Genomic DNA, 24,215 nt, shown 5'->3' with positions numbered 1-24,215 from the left:
TTCCTGTTTGATAGTTTTCCTTCTAACAGTCAGGACCCTCAGCTGCAGGTCTGTTGGAGATTGCTTGAGGTCCACTCCAGACTCTGTTTGCCTGGGTATCAGCAGCAGAGGTTGCAGAAGATAGAATATTGCTGAACAGCGAGTGTACCTGTCTGATTCTTACTTTGGAAGCTTCCTCTCAGGGGTGTACTCCACCCTGTGAGGTGTGGGGTGTCAGACTGCCCCTAGTGGGGGATGTCTCCCAGTTAGGCTACTCAGGGGTCAGGGACCCACTTGAACAGGCAGTCTGTCCGTTCTCAGATCTCAACCTCCGTGTTGGGAGATCCACTGCTCTCTTCAAAGCTGTCAGACAGAGTCATTTGCATCTGCAGAGGTTCCTGCTGCTTTTTTTGTTGTTGTTGTTTAGCTGTGCCCTGTCCCCAGAGGTGGAGTCTACAGAGACAGGCAGGTTTCCTTGAGCTGCTGTGAGCTCCACCCAGTTTGAGCTTCCCAGCGGCTTTGTTTACCTACTTAAGCCTCAGCAATGGCGGGCGCCCCTCCCCCAGCCTCGCTGCTGCCTTGTGGTTAGATCGCAGACTGCTCTGCTAGCAATGAGGGAGGCTCTGTGGCCGTGGGACCTTCCCGGCCAGGTGTGGGATATAATCTCCTGGTGTGCCCGTTTGCTTAAAGCTCAGTATTGGGGTGGGAGTTACCCGATTTTCCAGGTGTTGTGTGTCTCAGTTCCCCTGGCTAGGAAAAGGGATTCCCTTCCCCCTTGCGCTTCCCAGGTGAGGCGATTCCTCACCCTGCTTCAGCTCTCGCTGGTCGGGCTGCAGCAGCTGACCAGCACCGATTGTCCGGCACTCCCTGGTGAGATGACCTTAGTAGCTCAGTTGAAAATGCAGAAATCACCTGTCTTCTGTGTCGCTCGCGCTGGGAGTTGGAGACTGGAGCTTTTCCTATTCGGCCATCTTTCTCCGCCCCCTTCCATTCACAATTGCTTCAAAGAGAATAAAATACCTAGGAATCCAACTTACAAGGGATGTAAACGACCTCTTCAAGGAGAACTACAAACCACTGCTCAGTGAAATAAAAGAGGACACGAATAAATGGAAGAACATACCATGCTCATGGATAGGAAGAATCAATATCGTGAAAATGGCCATACTGCCCAAGGTTATTTATAGATTCAATGCCATCCCCATCAAGCTACCAATGAGTTTCTTCACAGAATTGGAAAAAACTGCTTTAAAGTTCATATGGAACCAAAAAAGAGCCTGCATTGCCAAGACAATCCTAAGTCAAAAGAACAAAGCTGGAGGCATCACGCTACCTGACTTCAAACTATACTACAAGGCTACAGTAACCAAAACAGCATGGTACTGGTACCAAAACAGAGATATAGACCAATGGAACAGAACAGAGTCCTCAGAAATAATACCACACATCTACAGCCATGTGATCTTTGACAAACCTGAGAGAAACAAGAAATGGGGAAAGGATTCCCTATTTAATAAATGGTGCTGGGAAAATTGGCTAGCCATAAGTAGAAAGCTGAAACTGGATCCTTTCCTTACTCCTAATACGAAAATTAATTCAAGATGGATTAGAGACTTAAACGTTAGACCTAATACCATAAAAACCCTAGAAGAAAACCTAGGTAGTACCATTCAGGATATAGGCATGGGCAAGGACTTCATGTCTAATACACCAAAAGCAACGGCAGCAAAAGCCAAAATTGACAAATGGGATCTAATTAAACTAAAGAGCTTTTGCACAGCAAAAGAAACTACCATCAGAGTGAACAGGCAACCTACAGAATGGGAGAAAATTTTTGCAATCTACTCATCTGACAAAGGGCTAATATCCAGAACCTACAAAGAACTCAAACACATTTACAAGAAAAAAACAAACAACCCCATCAAAAAGTGGGCAAAGGATATGAACAGACATTTCTCAAAAGAAGACATTCATACAGCCAACAGACACGTGAAAAAATGCTCATCATCACTGGCCATCAGAGAAATGCAAATCAAAACCACAATGAGATACCATCTCACACCAGTTAGAATGGCAATCATTAAAAAGTCAGGAAACAACAAGTGCTGGAGAGGATGTGGAGAAATAGGAACACTTCTACACTGTTGGTGGGATTGTAAACTAGTTCAACCATTATGGAAAACAGTATGGCAATTCCTCAAGGATGTAGAACTAGATGTACCATATGACCCAGCCATCCCACTACTGGGTATATACCCAAAGGATCATAAATCATGCTGCTATAAAGACACATGCACACGTATGTTTATTGCGGCACTATTCACAATAGCAAAGACTTGGAATCAACCCAAATGTCCATCTGTGACAGACTGGATTAAGAAAATGTGGCACATATACACCATGGAATACTATGCAGCCATAAAAAATGATGAGTTTGCATCCTTTGTAGGGACATGGATGCAGCTGGAAACCATCATTCTTAGCAAACTATCACAAGAACAGAAAACCAAACACCGCATGTTCTCACTCATAGGTGGGAACTGAACAATGAGATCACTTGGACTCGGGAAGGGGAACATCACACACCGGGGCCTATCATGGGGAGGGGGGTGGGGGGAGGGATTGCATTGGGAGTTATACCTGATATAAATGACGAATTGATGGGTGCTGACGAGTTGATGGGTGCAGCACACCAACATGGCACAAGTATACATATGTAACAAACCTGCACGTTATGCACATGTACCCTAGAAGTTAAAGTATAATATAGAAAATAAAATAAAATAAAATAAAATAAGAAAAAAGAAAAAAAAAAATTAGCCATATGTGGTGTTGCCTGCTTGTAGTCCGAGCTACTCTGGAGGCTGAGGTGGTAGAACCATTTGAGCCCGGGAGTTCTAGGCTCCAGTGAGCTTTGATTCTGCCACTGCACTCCAGCCTGGACAACAGAGGGAGACCCTGTCTCTATTTAAAACAAAAACAGACAAAACCCAGCTGTTCTCATGGGACTATTACATTTTTTAAAAATCTGCTTTAACCTCCTTCACAGTTCAAAGATCGTCTTTTCTAAGACAGGTCTTTCTTACATGGTTGTTTGACTGACTAGGCCAGTGATTTTCTAACATTTGGATTCCACTGATAAGTAAAACTGCAAAATACATTTTGGCAGGTGCCTAATGTTTTCAGTTCTTTATTTTCTAAATAAATTACCATTTGTTATTGTCATCATTTTGTGGAAGGAATGGGCATTTAAACATAAAACTCACAAGGATATATTTCAGAATAACTGGAATGAATGTATGATATTCATATTACATTCTTCTTATTTTTCCCATTTATTCCTTTAGGGCTATTGAGTAGCACTAAACCTAAGCTCTTCACTGTTGAAATTACCAACCATTGTTAGTTGGGTTTCTTTTTTTTCATTGATCTTTTACCACCTCTTTTTGGTGTTTTAAATTATAATTTTGATGTAGATTTTATGCTTTTAGTCAGGCAAAGACTGTCTCTAGGCAAGGAAATCCTATCACATAATTAGGAAACATTTGACAAATCCAAAGTCTGACAAGTGATAGTGATTTATCAAAAAGTTATTCAACACTTTTAACCATACCGACTATTATTGTAATTTTCATTTGTCTAATTCATGCTCTAAATTTGCCCAAGTTATACTCTGTAGGGACTAAGAAGAAATAGAACTGAGGGAAGAAGGAATCAAAGCAATACAGAGAAAATGACTTGTTAAATAGATCTAGGAGTTAGTTGCAAAGGAAGTTTATTTTCAGGTTAGGTTAATTTAGCTCACTTGGTAGGAACTTAGAATTTTAGCAAAGAAAAAATTATACAGTTTGGAAAAATGCATTTTTGGGGGTGACATTTAAAAATATGTTTATAATTTTTGCTTGTGAAATTTTCTATGTGCTTAGTGGACTTGTGAAAGAACTTTTAATACATATGTATTCATCTATATTTTTATACACAATTGTTCTTATCATTGGGAAAGGTCACTTGTTATTGAATACTTTGAAAGTAATGGTTTCAGTGTAGCTGCTGTGAGGAATAAAAAGGTGTCAACAGGTCCAAATCCTACTCTCAGAGAATTTACACTATAGTAATTAGTACATATGAAAGGACATGTAAATGTAAAAGATTGGCTAAAATATGGGCGGTTGGGAAGACCTCCCTGCCCTTACTGGGCCACATCAGGTTGACCTTCTCCAGTTGGGCTGTTCTCAATTTTCAAGATCTTCACACTTAACATTCACCAAAGTAGATGGCATGAGAAGCAGCTTCGCAGAACAGGTAGAGTTTAGGAAAATAATGACATTCATTTCAGACTAAGGGGACCTTACTATTATTGATTCTCTAGGCAACAATCTCAGTAGGAGTATTTTATGATGAGTTATAATATTAGCACATTGTAGACAAAATACAGTATAATCCAAAATAATAATCCGAAAGAGACAAGTAATACATGTCAGAAAACCAGGTCTAATGTTTGTCATAGCTGGATTTTTGCAAGAAAGGTGTGTTTGACATGAGACGTCTGCAAGTTCATTTATTAAACTTTTTAGTTACAGTTTTATACATGGTTAAACTATAGTAATGTTCTTTTTAGGTAAATATACTCTCTTTCTAAATATTAATCTTTACTTCTGTTGAAAAATAGTTTTTCTTCTAAATAAGTAAAGACTTAATTTGCTCCTATCAATATTATTGACATCATAGCAGAGCCCTAATAAATTTGGCCTATGGTATGGCGTCTAAATTATGTTCGGGGAAATGCAAGAATTAAAGGAAAAGACTGACGTTTCATAGATCCCCTAAAATATACATTATTGGAGACAGTTATACCATATGGGAAAAATTTCCTTTTTTGCACCTTTATTCTCCCTATTTATATACCTGTACCTTTCCTAGAGCTTTTTATTTCTCCATTTTCAAAGATAAATTAGATCTTGAACTGTTATTATTTTGACTTTTTATGCTTGGCTCTTTTCAATACTGAAAGCTATTTATTAACTTCATGTTATACATATGTCACTGAAGTCAGTTGAGTTACATTCAGTTTGGTGATGAAGAAGAATATAAGATACAATTTCTGTTTAAGAGAATATAATTGAAGAAAGGAGACATGCCTAAGTAAAACACTCAGAGAAGGAAACACAAAACAAGATATAATTACGTGCTCAAATGTGTGATATAATCAATTAAGAAAGAGAGGACACAGTAGGTTGAAGTGATCAGGAAAGGATGCTGGTGAATGTTAAGTGTGAAGATCTTGAAAATTGAGAATAGCCCAGGTGGAGAAGGTCAACCTGCGAGACGATGTGGCCCAGTAAGGGCAGAGGCCATGCCTGTTATGCTCACTGTTATATCTCTCTATATATAAATGTAATGGCAAATATGGTGTGTGGTACATAGTAGATGATCAACATATGACAAATGAATGAATGGTCAGTTGCAGGCAAGAAAGTGAAAAGAGGGGCATTTACTGGAGTAAGCCCATTCTTGGTGGCTGGTGAGACAGTATTTTAGAGAGCCTGAGTGAGAGGCTTAACTTGGACTTGATACCATGTGAGGCATTGCTGAAGAGTTTTCAAGGAGTGTATCATGGACAAAGTTCTATATTGGGAGAAATGGCCTGGTAACAATGTGTTTGTTGGTAAGTTGGTGAGTGAAAGATGCTGTGTAGAGTGTTCTGAGCCCGGATGAACAATAATGAACACTTTGGCTAGAGCTTTTCAATTGTCTTATAAATAAAGGACCACAAACACAAAAGAAAAAGGAAAAACTTTCTTAATCATTTATTCAATTATTAGACAGTTAATATTAACCTAGTGACTACTGTATGCAAGGACCTGATACTGGAGGAGGAGTCTCTACTGAGTTTTGAGTTAGGGATACCTAACTAGGAGTACTGATAGAGATTAAATAAGATCAAATCTCTCAAATGCTCAGCAGAGTGGCCCATTAGCAAGCATTCATAAATGGTAGGTGCTACTATTATTATCCAGAGTATTTTACCCCAAAATTCTCTCTATAAGCCTTTCTCAAGACCTTTTTTATTTTTAGAGACAGGATCTTGCTTTGTCCCCCAGGCTGGAGTATAGTGGTACAATTATATCTCGCTGTGGCCTCAACCTCCAGGGCTCAAGCAATCCTCCCATCTCAGCCTTCTTAGTAGCTAGGACTACAGGTCTGCAATGCCACACTCAGCTAATTTTTAAAATTTTTGTGTAGAGACAGAATCTTGCTATGTTGCCTAAGCTGGTCTTCAACTCTCAGCCTCAAGCAATCCTCCTGCCTCAGCCCCTCATTCTGCTGGGATTACAGGAATGAGCTACCATGCCCAGCTATTGAAAGTTCTTATCTAGCCCCCAAATATGATATTTTCCTAAATCTCTGACTCCTAAAAAAAAACCAACAGCAACATTTTTAAAATTAGAAACTTTGAAATGTATGCAGAGTAGACCAAACAATATTAATAAGCCCTGTGTACCTATCTCTCAGCTTCTACAGATGTCAACGCGGCCCAGTCTTTTTTCCTCTACACTTCCATCCACTTTCTTCTTCTCAGGTATTATTTTGAAGCAAACTCTGGTGATCATGTAATTTCAACATGAATCCCTAATAGGTAAGTCTTTAAAGCATCACTATGATGGTGTTTTTTACTACATACTTATACTGACCAAGTTTTTCCTGAAAGCTTCTGGAATATTATATGGTAAAAAGGCCAGGAAATTTGAGAAACATAAAGCGACTGGGGACTCAAAGATCTTAAGATTAATTGTTGCAATGCATCATGAACAAAAACAGGAAATTTAGGTGAGAAAACCATTATGAGTGAGATAACTAAACATTTCATTTGATATGTATTAGTGATGTGGTGTCCAGAGGTAGATATAGTAGAGATAACTATTTTTTTTCATGAATGAACACCACATGGATGTTAAGTGAATAGAGAGTCTTTTAGTTCGACCATGAATTCTCCTCTCTCTTTTGTTTTCTTCTTAACTTCTGATCTCATCCTTCCTATGTCCCAGTCTTCAATTCTATATGGCCACTCCCCTTCATTCTCATACATTTTTTGGTATACTTTGTAACCTTACTTTTTTATTATGTTTGTTAGTATTCATTATGTTAAAAAGCTCATTTTCTTATTAAAAATCATTTTAGTCCTCTGGCAGTACTTAGAGACGGTAATGATTAGCTATTGGGTAGATATTGAAATGAAATGAATGATAGCTTTGTGATTTTTTTTTTTTTTTTTTCAGATGGAGTCTTGCTCTGTTACCCCGACGGGAGTGCAGTGGCATGTTATCAGCTCACTCTAACCTCTGCCTCCTGGGCTCAAGCGATTCTCGTGCCTCAGCCTCCTGAGTAGCTGGGATGGCAGGCACCAGCCACTATGCCCAGCTAATTTTTTTATTGTTAGTAGAGATGGGATTTCACCATGTTGGCCAGGCTGGTCTTGACCTCCTGACCTTATGTGATCTGCCAACTTCAGCCTCCCAAAGTGCTGGGATTACAGGCATGAGCCACTGTACCTGGCCTTTAATAGTGATTTTAATGTAAGATATTTTTCAAAATAAAAGTGTAAAATAGTTTCTAGGTAAAATTTCATCCATCAAAGGAACACATAGATCAATGTCACTGATTCCTAAAATTAAATTAATGAAATTAAGTTAAATGTCATATTGTGAAATATGTATTTTTTAGTATAAAGCTCCTAAAATCCTTGGAATCTCCAGAATGAAAAGAGTGACTTTTGTGTGCTAATGTGGCCGATTGGCCTCTAGGTAGTTTGAGGATCTGGGCTTGTCACCAGAAAGACCAAGGCTTGATTAGAGGGTAGGGACTTTCAATCCCATCTCCCAACCTCCTGGGCTGAAGGTTGAGTTGATCACCAATGGCCAACGACTTAATCAATAATGCCTACATAGTGAAGCCTCCATAAAAATCCAAAAGGACAGGGTTCAGAGTGCTTACTGATAGCCAAATGCATGGAGGTTCCCAGTGTGCCCTGGAGAGGGCACGGAAGCTCTGTGCCCCTTCCCACATGCCTTGCTCTATGAATATCTTCCATCTGGCTCTTCATCTGTGTACTTTGTGATATCCTTTATCATAATCTGGCAAACACAAGTGTTTTTCCTGAGTTTTGTGAGCTTTAGCAAATTAATCAAACCTGAGGAGGGGTTGTGGGAACCCTGATTTTATAGCTGGTCAGGTAGAAGCACAGGCCACAACCTGGAGCTTGAAGTTGTCATCTGAAGTGGGGGATAGCCTTGTGGGATTGAGCCCTCAGCTTTGGGATCTGACACTCTCTGTAGGTGTAGAGTGTTAGAATTGAATTGAATTAGAGCACATCTAGTTGGTGTCTGCTGAAGAATTGCTTGGTGTGTGGGGAAACACTCCTACACATCTGGTGTCAGAAGTGTTGTATCGAGTGGTAAGAGAGAGCAGGAAATGCACTTTACGTTGGTTTTTCACATATCACAGGTAAACTAAATTAAAAACGATCATAAAAAACTTTAATTCTTTTTTTAAAAAAAATTCTTTAGCTTTCAAAATATCTTTTCCTATTTCACTTTTGAAAATACTCTAAGCAATGTAGCTTTTAGGCTAAAACAGAGATTCTATTATTCTTTTTGATGCATGGGTATCATCATTTTAATGCTAATTTGGGTTATATGTATTCATGAAGAGTAAACATCAGGCTTGTTTTAGTGTCTGATTTAAGCCTGCAGCTGACTTTCACATCAGAATTGTAAACCCTGAAAACTAGAGATTTGTATCAAAAGTGGAGCTATATATGCCTAGGAATTCAGCTTTAAAACACACTGGTAATTATTAGCAATGGAATCCATGCTGTTAATATTGGACAATGTTTGAATGTTTTGTGATAATTTATAGGATTGATTACTCCAACCTTAAGTGGAAGCTTAGGAAGAAGAGCGCAAATGCTAAATCTTTGTGATAGTCCCTGGAGCTTCGTTTCAGTTTGAGGTTCTGAGTTATGTGGGGTCTCAATCTCTTTTCCTCCCCTGTTCTTTTCTGTGGATCATCATCATCATCATCATCATCATCATCATCATCTGTTCAGATATTGTCTGTTCAGAACTCACAGGTCCCCAGGGAGGAGAGAGAGGAGAGAGTCCTGTTATAAGCATGCTTGCTGCAAACCTTTCACCTTGCTGTCAAGGTGACAAATGTTTGTCCTTAAGGGAACACTAGAGGTTAAATCACCAATGTTTTTCTCACTTATCTTCTTTCCCATGCTATCCAAGCCCTTAGCCAAATCTGTAGCTAAAAGAATCACAGAAAATTAGGCTACTCTTAACCTTTATGGACCTTGTTCATAGAGATATGTTTTGTGCAGGCTTAAAGTCTTCACTATATTATATATTGCTGTCGAAGCAAATAGAATTTGCTAAAAGTACATATTTATTTCAAGGTTTATTCAGAAGGAAAAGATTTGGGAAAGAAGCATTTAAATTTTGAGAGTTTGGATTGGGAACTTTGCAAATACTACTGTGATAGGCAAGCAATAAGTTGTTTTTACAGCAGCGTGTGTTAAGGGTGTATACACCTTCACATAGAGAAACAGCAAAACTTGTGTGCACCCTGGAGATGAGAGTTGCTCTTGATTTTCTCATCTCTTTTTAGCCCATTTCATTCTATTCTCCACATAGTAGTTAAAATTATCTGGAAATATGTAAATTGATCGTGTCATTTTTCTGCTTAAAGTCCTTCAATGACTTTCTTGAGATAAATACCAAAGTCCTTTATGTGGCTTAAAAGATTCTCTGTGGTCTATTTCTTGCCTGTCTCTCGAGCTTCATCCTGTGTCATCTTCTTCACCAACAAGGAATCTGCCATAAGGGCATGCTTACAGTCTCTCCAGTTCATGTATTCAACAAATAACTTTGCTGAGCCCCTACTGTATAATGAGGCCATGAAAATGTATCAAACACTTATGGAGCTTACATTCTAGTGAGGGAATATAATAACTAAAATGTACACTTTTACAATGTTATGTGTGTGTATGTGTGTGTGTGTGTGTGTCTTATGGAGAATATAGAAATGAAGCAGGAAAGGGATAAAACTAGAGGGGTTGCATTTTATTGAAAGGTGTTAGGTGACAGTCTCATTTATAAAAGAATATTTGAGCAGAGGTTTGAAGGAGGTGAGAGAGCAAGCCATGAGGATATTTGGGGAAATGGTGTTTGTTTCGTATAGAGATAACTCAAAGCACAAAGGTATTGAGGTAGGAGAATGGCCAGAACAGAGAGGGCAATGAAGATGAATTCAGATATGTAATAAGGGTCCAGATTATAAAGTTAGGACCTTGTGGGTCATTGAAAAGATTTTGGCTTTAAATCCAAATGAGATAGGAAGACATTTGTAAGTTCTGAGTTCTTTTCTAATAGAGTGTTCAGAAAGACCAGATTGTCTTTCTGAATACTCTCCTGGTATGTAGTGCAGTTTCTTTAAAGCACCTATCAGAACTTTAAATAATTATTTGTGTAAATTTTTTTGATTCCTGTCTTCTATAACCAGAATATCACCAGGTTGTAAGTTCTTGGAGAGCAAGGGCCAAGGCTTATTGATATCCTAGCAGAGTTTCTCAAATGGTCAGGTGAAGAAATGAATGCGTTCATGCTTTCTAGCTAGCTCAGGATTTATTCTTTTAAACAACTCTATAAACATTTTTTTACCATATTAAATAAAAGTATTTTAAAGTGCATCATATACTTTTCACTCTTCTGAAATTCTCTGTGGTTTAACCTTTTGTTGGTGACCCTAGTTGGTCATCACTCCTTGACAAGCATACTAGGCATGACTGTCATGCTAACCATGCTGACTTCTAACCATGCTGAAGTGTTTGGAGTTTTTGCCTCCACACAGAGTGACTCCTATGCCACAGTGCTTTCTCAGTTAGATTGTCTTTGCTTTAATTTCTGGCATCTCCCTTGCTCTAAGGTAATCATTCTTACTCAGTCATTCAGCCAAGTGTCTGCTCCATGCCAGACACTGGACTAGGTTCTGAACATACCTGAGAATAGGTATAGTATTGCTGGGAGAGCAACCAATGTTTTTAAATTTCTCTAGACTTGGAAAGCAGTTTGTTGGAATTGGATTGAAAAAGGAATAGCTTCTGAACAAGAGAGAGCCTGGGGAGCTTTCCTCACTATTTGTACAGTGCTCTTTGTGGCTGTGTACCTAACTAATTCGCAATCTATGATATTTCAAACTGGGTTGGAATACGATTAAAGTTGATCATACATATTCATACTGCAAATAATTTTGTGGTAGATATTTTTAATATACTTGAGAAATAAACTGAAAGTATACTTTATTGATTTAATTACAGATGAACTCTGCTAGTCTTGAATGAATTAATCTAGTCATTAAATACTATTGATTTCTTATATGTAAAGTATCATATAGCTTTCAAAGCACTTTTACATATTGTGGTCCTCAGATAAGGACCACAGCTCTCCTGTGAGGCAGGTACAGTATTGCTGAAACTGAATTTCCAATGAGACTGATTCTGGAGTCAGACTGCCTGTGTTTGTATCCCTTTACTGTGCCTCCATTCCCTGGATGAAAATATAATAGCAACTGTGTCAACCTTGTGGATGTTTGTAGGGATTAAATGAAGTACGTGGTGTTAAATATTCACAGAGCATGTAACATGGTAGTAAATACTCCATAAATATCAGCTGTTATTATTTTTGCCATTTAATAGATGATGAACTTGAGATTCAGAAAGATCAGCGGGTTTGTCCAAGCTTATCCAGCTGATAATGAGGAGAATCACAACCAGAATCCAGTTCCTACTATTTCTTGACAGTCTACTTTCCATTATGTCATGTAGCTGAAGGAATTCCATTTTAAACCAGAGGTTAGTTCAAGTTACAGAAAGTAGTAAATGTTTCTTTCTCTTAAAATGTTCCATAATTTGAACTTTTCGGTACTCAGTCCTGACTCACATTCTTTTTTTCTCAAGCTAATCCATATAAATGAGATTTTCCCTCTGTTTACCTCTTCATAAAGTTTAGCTTTTTATTTCCTGGAAGTAGTCCAAAAATTTGAATATCCATTGAATTATTAAGCTATCCTTCTCTTTAGAAATTGCTTAATTTTTTTCTATTGTTTGCTCAACAGTTCACTGTGTCTTATTTGCATTAGGAATGAGAATATTAATTCTGGGACTATTAAATTAAGATTTTTAAGGAGGTTTCTGCTCCCCCATCTGACTTTTGCTTTTGTTTTGCCCAGCTTCCACTGTTGAGTATTTTACTTTCAGTAATGTATAGGTTTTTATAAAAGTCATGACCAGATGTCTGTGTAAGCTGTTAGGCAGTTTTCTCAGTAAGTTATTGTGGGTTTTTTTCTTTTTCTTTTTCTTTTCTTTTTTTTTTTTTTTTTTTTTTTTGATGGAGTCTCACTTTTTCACCCAGTCTGGTGTGCAGTGGTATAACCTCAGCTCACTGCAACCTCTGTCTCTTGGGTTCAAGTGGTTCTCTGGCTTAGCCTCCTGAGTAACTGGGATTACAGACGTGTACCACCACACCTGGATAATTTTTGTATTTTTAGTAGAGACAGGGTTTCACCATGTTGGCCAGGCTAGTCTCGAACTCCTGACCTCAGGTGATCCTCTCGCCTTGGCTTCCCAAAGTGCTGGGATTACAGGTGTGAACCACAGTGCCCGGCATCTAAGTGAGCTCTGAACACTAGTGAACTCGATGTCAGTCCCTGGTGGAATCTTAAAATGGGCTAGAAGGGTTGTGGAAAAGCCTTATGTTTGGTTCTGGGTTGTCATATTTTTCAAGTGCCTACTTGGTGTCTTTTCGTGGGGGCACATGGGTGTGTTTGGAACACCTTTATTGGAGTTTTATTTAACGCTTATTTATCTAGACATCTCCTTTCATCAGCACAATGCTGTTGCTTCCTAGTCATGTTGAGGAGGGCCCTATGTGAGCTTTCTGGGAATTTGCAGCTTCCCCAAGGCTCTACCTGAGCAAGCTGTTGACTAGTCGCAGTGTTCTACGTTCTGGACATTTCTATTTCACCATCCCTTTCAAGCAGGGACCCTAGTATCTGACCTCCCCATCCTCCTCTTCTTTCATATCTTTCTGAATTTCTCTTCCTGCAGTTCAGAAGCATAGTGGGCTTGCTCCCTGGGCCATTAAAAGTTCCCTTGGATCATATCCTGAACTTCTCTTTCTTCATGGTCAGGGTTGATATTCAGCTCTACTGGATTTAACCCTTAATCTGTAATAGGAATTTAAGGACTCTAGAAAATCCCTTTCTCTGTCAAGGATACTGAGAATCTTTTTCAAGACTCTTTTCCCTCTAGGAACTCATCAGGTAAACCTTATATGACTCTCAAAACTGAATAACAACTTTGATGTGATAGACCATGTTTACCCTACTCTGGGTGACAGGCTTAATGGCTTAGCTTGAATGGAAAGTCTGCAAACGATAATATTTACAGTTGAATAAAAAAGCAAAAGATACAGTTTAATGTTTTCATAGTATTTCTGTTATAGGTTAGTTATTTAGTGAATCTTTAATTCATCCTGAGTAGTACATTAAAACTTATTAGGAATAAGAACCTGTAGCGAAGAAGCAGCTAGAAGGTAAAATACTGAAAATAGCAAGAATGAAGACAACAAAATGATTAAATATGAGTCAATGTTGATAGGTCCCTTTGATTTAGGGACATACAGCCTTACCTATCTCATTAGTATCTGAAGGTACTACAATATTATATGACAGAATGTAAAAGCATTTTAATATACAGTTTTGATTATAAGACATTAATAATTAAATTATGTGAAACCTATTTTTTTAAAAAAGCTAAAGAAGTAAATAATAATGTGTGTTTGAATGACACACTGAAAATAATTGGAATTAAAATGTCTTAGAATCTTAAAGAGGTCATCTTTAGCTATCTGAGAAAATCAGCTTATTTAGAAAAGCAGCTTATGTATTATTCTACCGTGATCCTAGATAAATGAAGGTTTTTCATATATATTTTTTCCATATATATCAATTTTTAAAGGATAAATGAAGTTTTTAAAGGAATAGAGAAGTTTAGGAAGTCCTTCAGAATCTTTTCTAATTCAATATGGTTGAAATTTTAAAAAGTTTGTTTGTATAAGAAATATTTATTGAGCATTTACTGTGTGCCTGGAACTAAGCTAGACATTGGAAAGGGAGTGGTGAACAGCCAGATATGATCCTTTCCCAAATGAAATTTCCGTTCAGAGAGGGAAACAGACAACAGTTAGAATAATTACATTATAATTAAGTGCTATTCAGGAAATAAGCAGAGAGTAAGAACAATAGATAGTTCAGTTTTATTCTAGTTCTTCTCCCCCAACTGCTCCCCATTTCTCCTCCTGTTCTAAGATAATTTTTGTATCAGAGAACTCAGCCTTTAAATGTTTTGCTTAAATCATCCATATAAAATTGTGTAACACAGATAAAAAAATGTATAAACCCTTAAAAAATGTATTAATCCTTTGCTTAAATCCTCCATATAAAAATGTGAGTCATTGACAGATTAGCTGAAGTCAAAAATTGGCTGTTTATGTTGATATTCATGCATAAAATTTAACTTAGGTCGTGTTAGGCGGGCTAAGCTAGAAAAACATCATTTTAATAACAAGCAATGTAACAATAACAAGCTCAGTAGGCATATTTGTATGCTTTATAAATGTTATCAGTCATTACAGTTAATGGCTTTCTTTCTTTGCACCCAAAACAGACACTCATTGCTGAGCAAGTAGATGTTGTTATTTCTGCTATATACAATTAATGCTAATGTTTGAAGGAGGTGTATGCTATAAAGAATGACAACATTAATTAGTAATTTGTTTTAAAATTATCTCTTGATAAGATAAAGGAAAATGCCTTTGAGAAAATCATGTGAATTATTCCCCATATCTTTTAGGCCAAGTAATTATATTCTATCACGTAATTTTTTTTGGCTAGATGGACAGAGTAAAGATAAAAGACCACTGTAGAGATAACAGCGTACTTCACAGCCGACCGAAGCAGGTGTTAGAAATGCAGATGAAGTGTATTGACTAAAGACTATACAAATTCGAAGTGAAAATGCCACTGGTCTGCATGCAGTGTTCTGCACATATGAAGTTTCAGGTAGTTAAATTATTCATTTTATTGTGTGAAGTAGTTGAGGAGTTAAGGAAAAGGTGCCTTTTACATTTAAACTGTTATTTCCCTTCTTCCTTTTATCTGCACTTGACAAGCAAAATGAACTTCATTCTGTAAGTTTTATTCCAGCAAGTGCATGACTTACATCTCTATATTTTAAAAAGTACACCTAGAAACAGATTACCTATAGACTTCAGTGACAGTATAAAACAAGAGAAACTAAAAATTATTTTTCTTCTTCACTTTTAATATAATGGAAACCACTAAAGACAAATGAATGGGAAAGTAACTACCTAATGATCATTACTATCACCCTCACCATGAAATATTTTTCAAGTGCCTATATGTGCATTACTCTGTGCTGGGTTAGAAGATTTCAAAAAATAAGCCATTCTTTCTGTCTTATAATTCAAAAGTCATGAGTGTTTTATTTAAAGACAAAACAGATATTTAAAAATATTTAAATGGAATTTTAAAGCAGAGTCTTATTTTAAGGGAAATGTCACAATTCCTGAAATTATTTCATATCTAATTTGGCTCATTTTTTTTTCCGTCTCATGGTCTGGTTGACCTTGCTATAGGGCACTACGGTGGTCTATAAAGGTTGATATGGGTATAAAAATACCTGCTTTTGGGGAACTCAGATCACTTCAAGACACCTAAGGAAGTTTGACGCATATTTAAAAGGAAGACAGAAGCAATCCTCATTTTAAAGGTGAAGAAGGCCGGGCAAGGTGGCTCACACCTGTAATTCCAGTACTTTGGGAGGCCAGGCCAGGTGAATCATCTGAGTCAGGAGTTCGAGACCAACCTGGCCAAAATGGTGAAACCCCATCTCTACTAAAAAGAAAAAAAATACAAAAATTAGCCGTGCGTGGTAGCTCACGTATGCAATTCCAGTTACACGGGACGCTGAGGCAGAAGAATCGCTTGAACTGGAGAGGTAGAGGTTGCAGTGAGCTGAGATCATGCCATTGCACTCCAGCCTAGGCAACAGAGCAAGACTCCGTCTCAAAATAAATACATAAAGAAAGGTGAAGAATCTATGAACAAGCTATGCCTTAAAAGATCTTCTAAAACAACCTTCATTAAGATTCAATATTATGGAACTACTAAAATTTTGACTCAATGTACAAGTGTGTAGGTTTAAAATATTTTTCTTTTGGCTCTTAGGACAAAGGGCTTCAGAATCCAACAGACTTGGATTATAATCCATCCTTGGATGAATGCTAGTTTATCCATCCTTGATAAACTAGGTAACTTTGGACAGCTTATTATCCTTGATCCAAATTTCTCTAAATGTAAAATGAGGATAATAATAATACCTATTCTTAGGGATCTTTGTGATATTAAATTTAAAACAGTGGGCCTGGCTGACTGTGGGAAGTCTATGTGTGTCTACTTTCCTTTTTATTGGAGCAGTAGCTTTCCTTGCCTAAAATCCTGCCTGTGCTATATTCTCATTTTAATTTAATAGGACCATTTTAAAAGGTATAGAGCTGCATTTGAGTATTCATATAGACTTTTTGTCAGTTTTAGTTGGCTTTGTAGTTTGAGATTTGGGGAAGAGTTTTGAGATATATTGCCTTTAATTGACAGACTGATATAGAGAGAAAATTATTAGATTTGGGATCAGAATATCTTAGTTTATTTCCTGACTCTCTATTAATACTAATGTTAGGATTGTAGACAAATCATCTAACTCATTGGGTCTCTATTTTCTCATCTGTATTTCTCATCTATAGAAAAATAGTGATACCTTACCTTTCTAACCTTGTTGGTTAGAATCAGATGATATAACCAGTTGGTGAGAATCAGATGATATGATGTGTGAGAGATACTCTGTAACTATTAAATGGCCTTAAAAGCTAAGTGAACTGTTAACATCTGCAATTTATCATTATTGAATATATCATGTTTGTCTCCTTCCCATTGGAAGGCACAATTGTGCTATGAAATGTTAAGATTAATTGCTTATTTCCACAGCAAAGAATATAACTTTTTGTGATCCCTTAATATCTCGGCTATCTGTCATATATTTGAGGCACTTATTACTTGGAAATGTGACTGGTTTAGACTAACTAGACTAACAGTGAGTCATATCCTAGATTGGGCATTTTGTTGTCCCAAAGAAAACAAGGTTCTGTTAACATATAAGAGGGTGGGAATGGCTATAAAGCAGGCATTTGACAGTCCGGCACAGTAGCTGTTTGTTTGAAGATTATCTTTGATTTTAGAATATGCTGTATTTGGATTTGAAGCCTAATAATTTGCTGTCTAACTCAGTTATGAAATTGATACCATTAAAAGTCTTGAACACATATAACTGTCCAACACAACATTAGTTCTACCATACATATTTATAGCTTAAAAATTTACATAATATATAGGACAACAGCTCTGTTTCTCAGGTTCTTGATTAGTTACCACAGCATGGCTTAACCCAGCATAAACTAATTTGTTTCTTATCAGTTCACAGATGTGTTATTCCCCCATTTTAAAGTTAAGGTATAATTTACCTAGAGTAAAGTTTGCCCTTTTTTAGTATACAGTTCTGTAAGTTTTGATAATTGTTTAATATATAATGATCACCATAATCAAGATGTAGAACATTCCATCACCTTCAAAGTTTCCCTGTGCCCTTTTGTAGGCAATGACTCTGCCCCCCTCCCTCCCAGCCCTTGGCAACCACTGATCTGTTTTTTTATCCCTTTAGTTTTGCCTTTTCCAGAACACCCTATACATTGAATCATACAATATGTGTTTTTTTGAGTTTGACAGTGTGACTTTTTTTTAATGTGTCATATTAAATAGCACTTTTTTTTTTAATTTGGAAGCAAAAGTGTTATTGCACTTACTTTTTAGAAGAGATTTCCAAAGTTGCATTTCTTTTTTTTTTTTTGGAGTGTGCTTTTTATTTACTGAGAAACACTGGTTGATGTTTTTGACTTCTATATTTATAGATAGCTTGAGAGTACCTAAATATTCCCAAGCCTTTGCCTGTACATATCGATTAAAAAATTTCTCTTTCTATGTTTCCTATATATTGCAATAAAAGTTAAATTGTCTTTCAGAATATCTGAAATATATTTGTTCCCACATTTTCGGTTCAGAGTTTTTGTTCTTTAATACCATAACCCTTGAATATGTGAATTTACTGTGCCTCTTGGAATTTCCACTTAGCTGCCGGATTAACAACCAGTACTACCATAATATGTTGAAATTTCTAGGAGGCTGAAATTCTGAGCCATGAAGAATGCAATAGAAATGATTAACATTAAAGCTGATGTCACCCCACTAAGACTTAAAGTTGTGTAGATATTAATAGATAATAAAGCATTAGATAATCTGGGAAGAACAAGAGGGTTGATATTCCTACAAAACTGAGAATTATAGGATGCTTCAGAGAAAAAATGACTTAAAGTATTCCCTTCATTAATGTGCATCAGTCAACTTTATATTGTTGAACATCAGGCCCAAGATCAACAACTGTCTACTTCCCATTTTCGAAATAGTCAGTTGTTGACCTTTAGTCTGATGTTCAACAATATAAAGTCACAAGCTCTTTCCATCTCTCTGCTCCATTATTCTTAGCTGTTGGTCTGGTTTGTTTTTTGTTGTTGTTGTTGTTGTTGTTGTTGTTGTTGTTTTTGAGACAGAGTCTTGCTCTGTCACTCAGGCTACAACCTCCACCTCCAGGGTTCAAGCAGTTCTCATGTCTCAGCCTCCCAAGTAGCTGGGACTACATGTGTGCACCACTATGCCCAGCTAATTTTTTGTATTTTAGTAGAGATGGAGTTTCACCATGTTGCCCCCAGGGTGGTCTCAAACTCCGGAGCTTGGGCAATCTGTCTGCCTCATCCTCCCAAAGTGCTAAGATCACAGCAATGAGCCACTGTGTCTGGCTAGTTATTGGCCTTTTATCCTCATGCTTTGTTACTTCATGGTAGTGAGATGGCTGTTGAGGTTGTAGGCATTGTATTTTTGTTCGAGGTAGGAAGAAAGGGAAAAGGCACTGCTAATATGCTATCCTCTTATTTCTGACCTTTTGTATGTTAGAACAAGCATTTCCAGGAGGCTCTCAGCCGACTTTCCCTAATATTGCATTGGCCAGAACTGAATTACTGCTAGCTGTAAGGAGAGGAGATAAATTGAATATCTATCAAAGGAAACAGAATTTGGCTTAGAACCATGCTTCCTGACTGATGTTTTTCCCTTTATGACACGTGTAGGAAATGATAACATTTGTTGTACATCCTGAGGGTGAACAGAATGCTTCTGCTAATCTAGGCCCAGTCTTTCTGCCCTGAGAGTTAAGGGAATCAATATCTCAGTTATCTGTCATGTATTTGAGACACATATTACTTGGAAATGTGACTGGTTTAGACTAACAATACTAATAATGAGTTATATCCTAGATTGGGCATATTGTTGTCCCAAAGAAAACAGGGTTCTGTTAACATATAAGAGGGTGGGAATGGCTATAAAGTAGGCAGTTAATAGTCTGGCACAGTAGCTGTTTGTTTAAAGATTATCTTTGATTTTAGAATATGCTGTATTTGGATTTGAATAAATATGTATCTGTTACCCTCAGAAGTCACCTTTTCCCCTTTTAACAATGAAACTTCTGGAGTGTGGAGGAAATGGTTGTTCAGTGTATATAAAGTTTTAATTATCTGCTAAATTTCTAGAAATCTTTTGTACAACATAATGCCTATGCTTGACAATACCGTATTGTGTACTTCAGAATTTGTAAAGAGCGTAGATCTCATGTTACATGTTCTTACTACAAAAAGCAACAATGGGATACAAGGAAACACTGAGAAATATTGCATGTGTCTGTTAACTTGATCGTGGTGATGGTATCATGGGTGTTTTCAATGTTCAAACTCATCAAATTGTATGCACTAAATATATGCAGTTATTTGTATATCAATTATACCTCAATAAAACTGCTTAAATATTGTGAAACAGGATTAGAGTTGGAAAGCTGACTTTTCTCAGGTATACTTTCAGCCTCACTTGCCATAGCCTGACTTCTGTGTACAATGAGATATCCTGGGACTCTGAAAAGATAAAGTGAGGGGTAGGAAAGAGCCCATCACCAAAATGAGTCAGGTTTATATATTGGAGAACAGAATCACACAGTAAACACTTTTTGGTTTTTTTGTTTGTTTTTGTTTTTGTTTTGTTTTTTGAGATGTAGTCTTGCTCTGTTGCCCAGGCTGGAGTGTAGTGGTGTGATCTCAGCTCACTGCAACCTCCACCTCCCTGATTCAAGCGATTCTCCCGAGTAGCCTCAGCCTCCCGCGTAGCTGGGATTACAGGTGCCCACCACTACGCCCAGCTAATTTTTGTATTTTTAGTAGAGACAGGTTTCCCCATGTTGGCCAGGCTGGTCTCTAACTCCTGACCTTAGGTGATCCTACCGCCTCCACCTCCTCAAGTGCTGGGATCACAGGCGTGAGTCACTGCGCCTGGCCACACATAGTAAACTCTTAAGGAAGTATCCTAGGAACTAGGCATTGAGCAGATGGGTGGTGGTTGGCTTCTTATATGTCAAATTGGCAAGAATGTTCTGGCAAATCCTTAGGTCTCCAATGTAATTAAACAGGACGCTCCATTTGAGTTATTCATAGCAGAGAGTGGAGATCAGCTTTCAGGACATGGCAAGGCTTTCCCATGCATAGTACCAATGAAGAGCTTATAGATGAGGACATGGAACTTTCAGTCTTCTATGCTCCAAAATAAATAAATGGAGTAGCTAAGGTAGAAACAGGAGATTAGTTTATATATTAGACATTCAGTGATGGGCTTAAAAGCAAAATTTTAAAAAACACAAAAATATAACCAAAATTGCTCTAGAGTCAAGAGTTTCTTAGCCTAGGGACCTGAGATCCCAATAACTTATAGAAACTTACATTCAGAATTCTATAAAATTCTATAATTGTATATGGGTTTTCTTGGTTTTTTATTTTGTTTGTTTTGTTTTAGAAAGGAAGGCTGTAGCTTTTATTTAATTTTCAATGATAAAGAACTGAGAATCTACTGAATGCTTAGCTAACCCAGACTGAAAGCAGTTTTCCAGATCTTATAAGTTACTTTAAGAGAAATACAGCTCCCAATTTTTCTATGATCTGATATAATCTATTTAAACAGTAATCTCCCTTTGCTGTGCAGGTTGCTTCACAGTACTTGTCAAAAATGGCTTTGTGGAAAAGAGATCCTTGTTTTCTGCAAAATATCTGCTAGTCTTGCATCCACAAATTCAGTTTTTCTCTTGAAGAATATAAAATGCATTCTATGGGATGAGCAAAATTATGCATCATCTTGTAAGTGGTATTGCAAAGGAGCCAAAAAAAGCCTCTTCCTTCTGCCTCCAAGATTATATAGCATTAAGACTTAGTTAAAATAATTAAACGCTTAATTATTTACTAGACCTTCCAGAATTTGAATATCCAAGATATTTGTATATCTACCCAGTGAGACTTTTAATCATAACAAAATATTATATATGGTAGACAGAGAGGCAGATAGATAGATAAAAAAGAATGAGTTTTTCTCAATTATAACTAATTCTCAGTTCTTCATTGCCTTCACAGTTACTCCTGTCCTTTAGATGTGTGTGTTTAAATAATTTTTTCTTCATGGATGAAGCTGACAGCATTTTCCAAATTGATTTTCTATCTGTAATATTCCAACTGTATTCAAACCTCATTAAAGCCCTTTTCATCATTTCTCTGACTTCATTAGTTATGGCAGCATCTGAAAATCTGGTTTTCTCAGTAAATTTCATTATTGTGGTACCAATTTATTATAAAATGATCAGAGAAGTAGGAGGGAGTGAGGAGGAATTGACATATTAGGACAAAGTGAAAGATTAGGACTCTTTGGCCTGGAAAGTAAAAATCTATCAAATCATGAATGGCATGGATAAGGTGAATATGGACCAAGATGATAGATCTGGAAAACAGCAAGCTGAAGGAGCATTCTGGAAACTTTCTTAAAATATAAGTAGAACCACTAAACAGAGGCAAAAAAAACTGATTTTAAAAGGCTTTGGATGAATTTATTTCATAACTGGTGAGAGACTAAGCTATAGTAAATCTTCCTATAAACTGAGCAGATCCTAATTGATTGTAAGTATTATTCTGATAAACATGATTTCTTATTTTCTTATCATGTTCTCCAGGTCACTCGTTAGTAACAGAATTTTGTACTGGTTAGGCAAGATGGGACCTGACCTAGAAAGATAATTCCTATGCTGTTTTCACATGAAATGCACAAAAACAACTGTCATTAACCAAAACCACTGCAATGTTTATCAGTAAAGACTACATCTTTAGTTTATTTTTACAGTGAAATATCAGGGAGGTGCTTTTATATCCAAAGTTCATGTAACAAAGAAGCAGCATATAAGCCAGGTGTGGTGGCTCACACCTGTAACCCCAGCACTTTGGGAAGCCGAGGCAAGAGGACTGCTTGAGGCCAGGAGTTCAAGACCAGCCTGAGTAACATAGCAAGAACCTGTCTCTACCAAAAGTAAAGATTTTTTTAAAAGAAGCAACATATAGGTGAGGATGTTTTTATCTTTAATATATGAACAACTTTTACAGATCAAGAGGAAACATATATACCCATAGAAAAATGAGCAAAGATTTTAAACTGGCCACACATAGACACACACACACACACACACACACACACACACACACACACACACACACAAATAAATGAGCAGCAAACCTATGAAAAGATGTACAACTGTACCGGTAATCATATCAGTGCAAATAAAAATATTTTCCATGTATAAAATTAACAAAGTTCAACAAGAGTCACAAGACCTATTGTTGGCAAGAATGGAAGACATAGAAATTCATACTGTTGGTCAAGTGTAGTGGCTCACGCCTGTAATCTCAGCACTTTGGGTGGCCGAGGCAATTGGATTGCTGGAGTCCAGGAGTTCGAGACCAGCCTAGGAAACCCAGGGAGACTCTGTCTTTACAAAAAAATTAAAAACAAAATTAGCCAGGTATGGTGGTGCTCCCATCACCCCAGTTAGTCAGGAGGCTGAGGTGGGAGGATCACTTGAGCCCAGGTGGTGGAGGCGTGCCACTGCACACCAGCCTGGGAGACATAGCAAGATCATGTCTCAAAACAAAACAAAAAAACAAAAGCACACTGTTGGTGGGTGTGTAAATAGGAATAGTCTTTCTATTTGGTAATTTAGCAATATGGATAAAAATTGAAAACACTTAGAATAACAGCAGCAATAGTAACATTTATCAAAGCCATCATGGACTTGGTGCTGTGCTGCACACTTTGCATGTACTGTATTCTTTCCTCACAATAATTATTCTCACTCTTATATTAGAACTGTGAAAACTAGGTCTCAAAGAGTTTGGATTTTCTTCCCCCAGGGTAATAACAGCTATTAAGTGGTAAAGTCAAGATTTAAACTTGACGTCTTAATAACTCCAGATTTCACAAGATAACCGCTTTGCTGTTCAGCTTGCTCTTTTTGGATCAGTTCCATTTTTAGGAATTTATGTCAAAAAGACAATTATCAAGTGCCCAAATTGCACATATAAGCATGTGGTAGGCTTTCATAGTTAGGTGTGAAGTATACATGCAGGTATATGAAATGTAGCCTTGGGTAGTTAGCTGGAACTGAGACCACTCAATAAACCTGGGAACCTGAAAGGTGCCCTCTCAGGGAAAGCACTACTAGAAAAACTCTAATCATTGGCCAAGATAAGCGATAGTGTCATCTTAGTCTGGGACTTTGAATGGGAGAAAATAAGTTTCTTGGGGGAAAAATGGAAACTCCAAGTCTGTGCTATAGGTGGTTATCGAGTATGGATTTTTGCTGTTTTCATCAGATTAGAAACTCAAGCCCAGAAATTAATGTTAAAACTAGTTCCAGACAAGAGTTCCAGAGGGAAAATGGCAGAGACATTTTCAGAATTACTAGAACATGAGTCCTTAGATTGAAGAAGTTTGCGGGTCCCAAGCAGGGTAAGTTTAAATCTGCACCAGTA

The 24,215-nt window shown here is 37.3% G+C and overlaps 1 protein-coding gene across 3 annotated transcripts in view; it reads left to right on the top strand.

Annotated features, from left to right (window-relative positions):
- The window catches only part of SLC10A7 (solute carrier family 10 member 7), a 261,442-nt gene that overhangs the window by 101,111 nt on the left and 136,116 nt on the right, over nt 1-24,215 (top strand). The window contains exons 6-7 of one of the 3 annotated variants that reach the window (XM_030922599.1): nt 6,560-6,616; nt 11,735-11,810. The exons of the other annotated variants lie outside the window; for them this stretch is intronic. Coding sequence (XP_030778459.1) covers nt 6,560-6,571 — 12 coding nt within the window. The 3' untranslated portion in view covers nt 6,572-6,616; nt 11,735-11,810. Of the gene's footprint in view, nt 1-6,559; nt 6,617-11,734; nt 11,811-24,215 lie in introns of those variants that run through there. 3 annotated transcript variants of the gene reach the window in all.

The sequence above is a fragment of the Rhinopithecus roxellana genome, chromosome 2, assembly GCF_007565055.1.
Source record: "Rhinopithecus roxellana isolate Shanxi Qingling chromosome 2, ASM756505v1, whole genome shotgun sequence".
Classification (NCBI taxonomy): Eukaryota; Metazoa; Chordata; class Mammalia; order Primates; family Cercopithecidae; genus Rhinopithecus; species Rhinopithecus roxellana.
The sequence above is the reverse complement of the archived record's forward strand: the minus strand, read 5'-3'. Positions and strand labels throughout refer to the sequence as shown.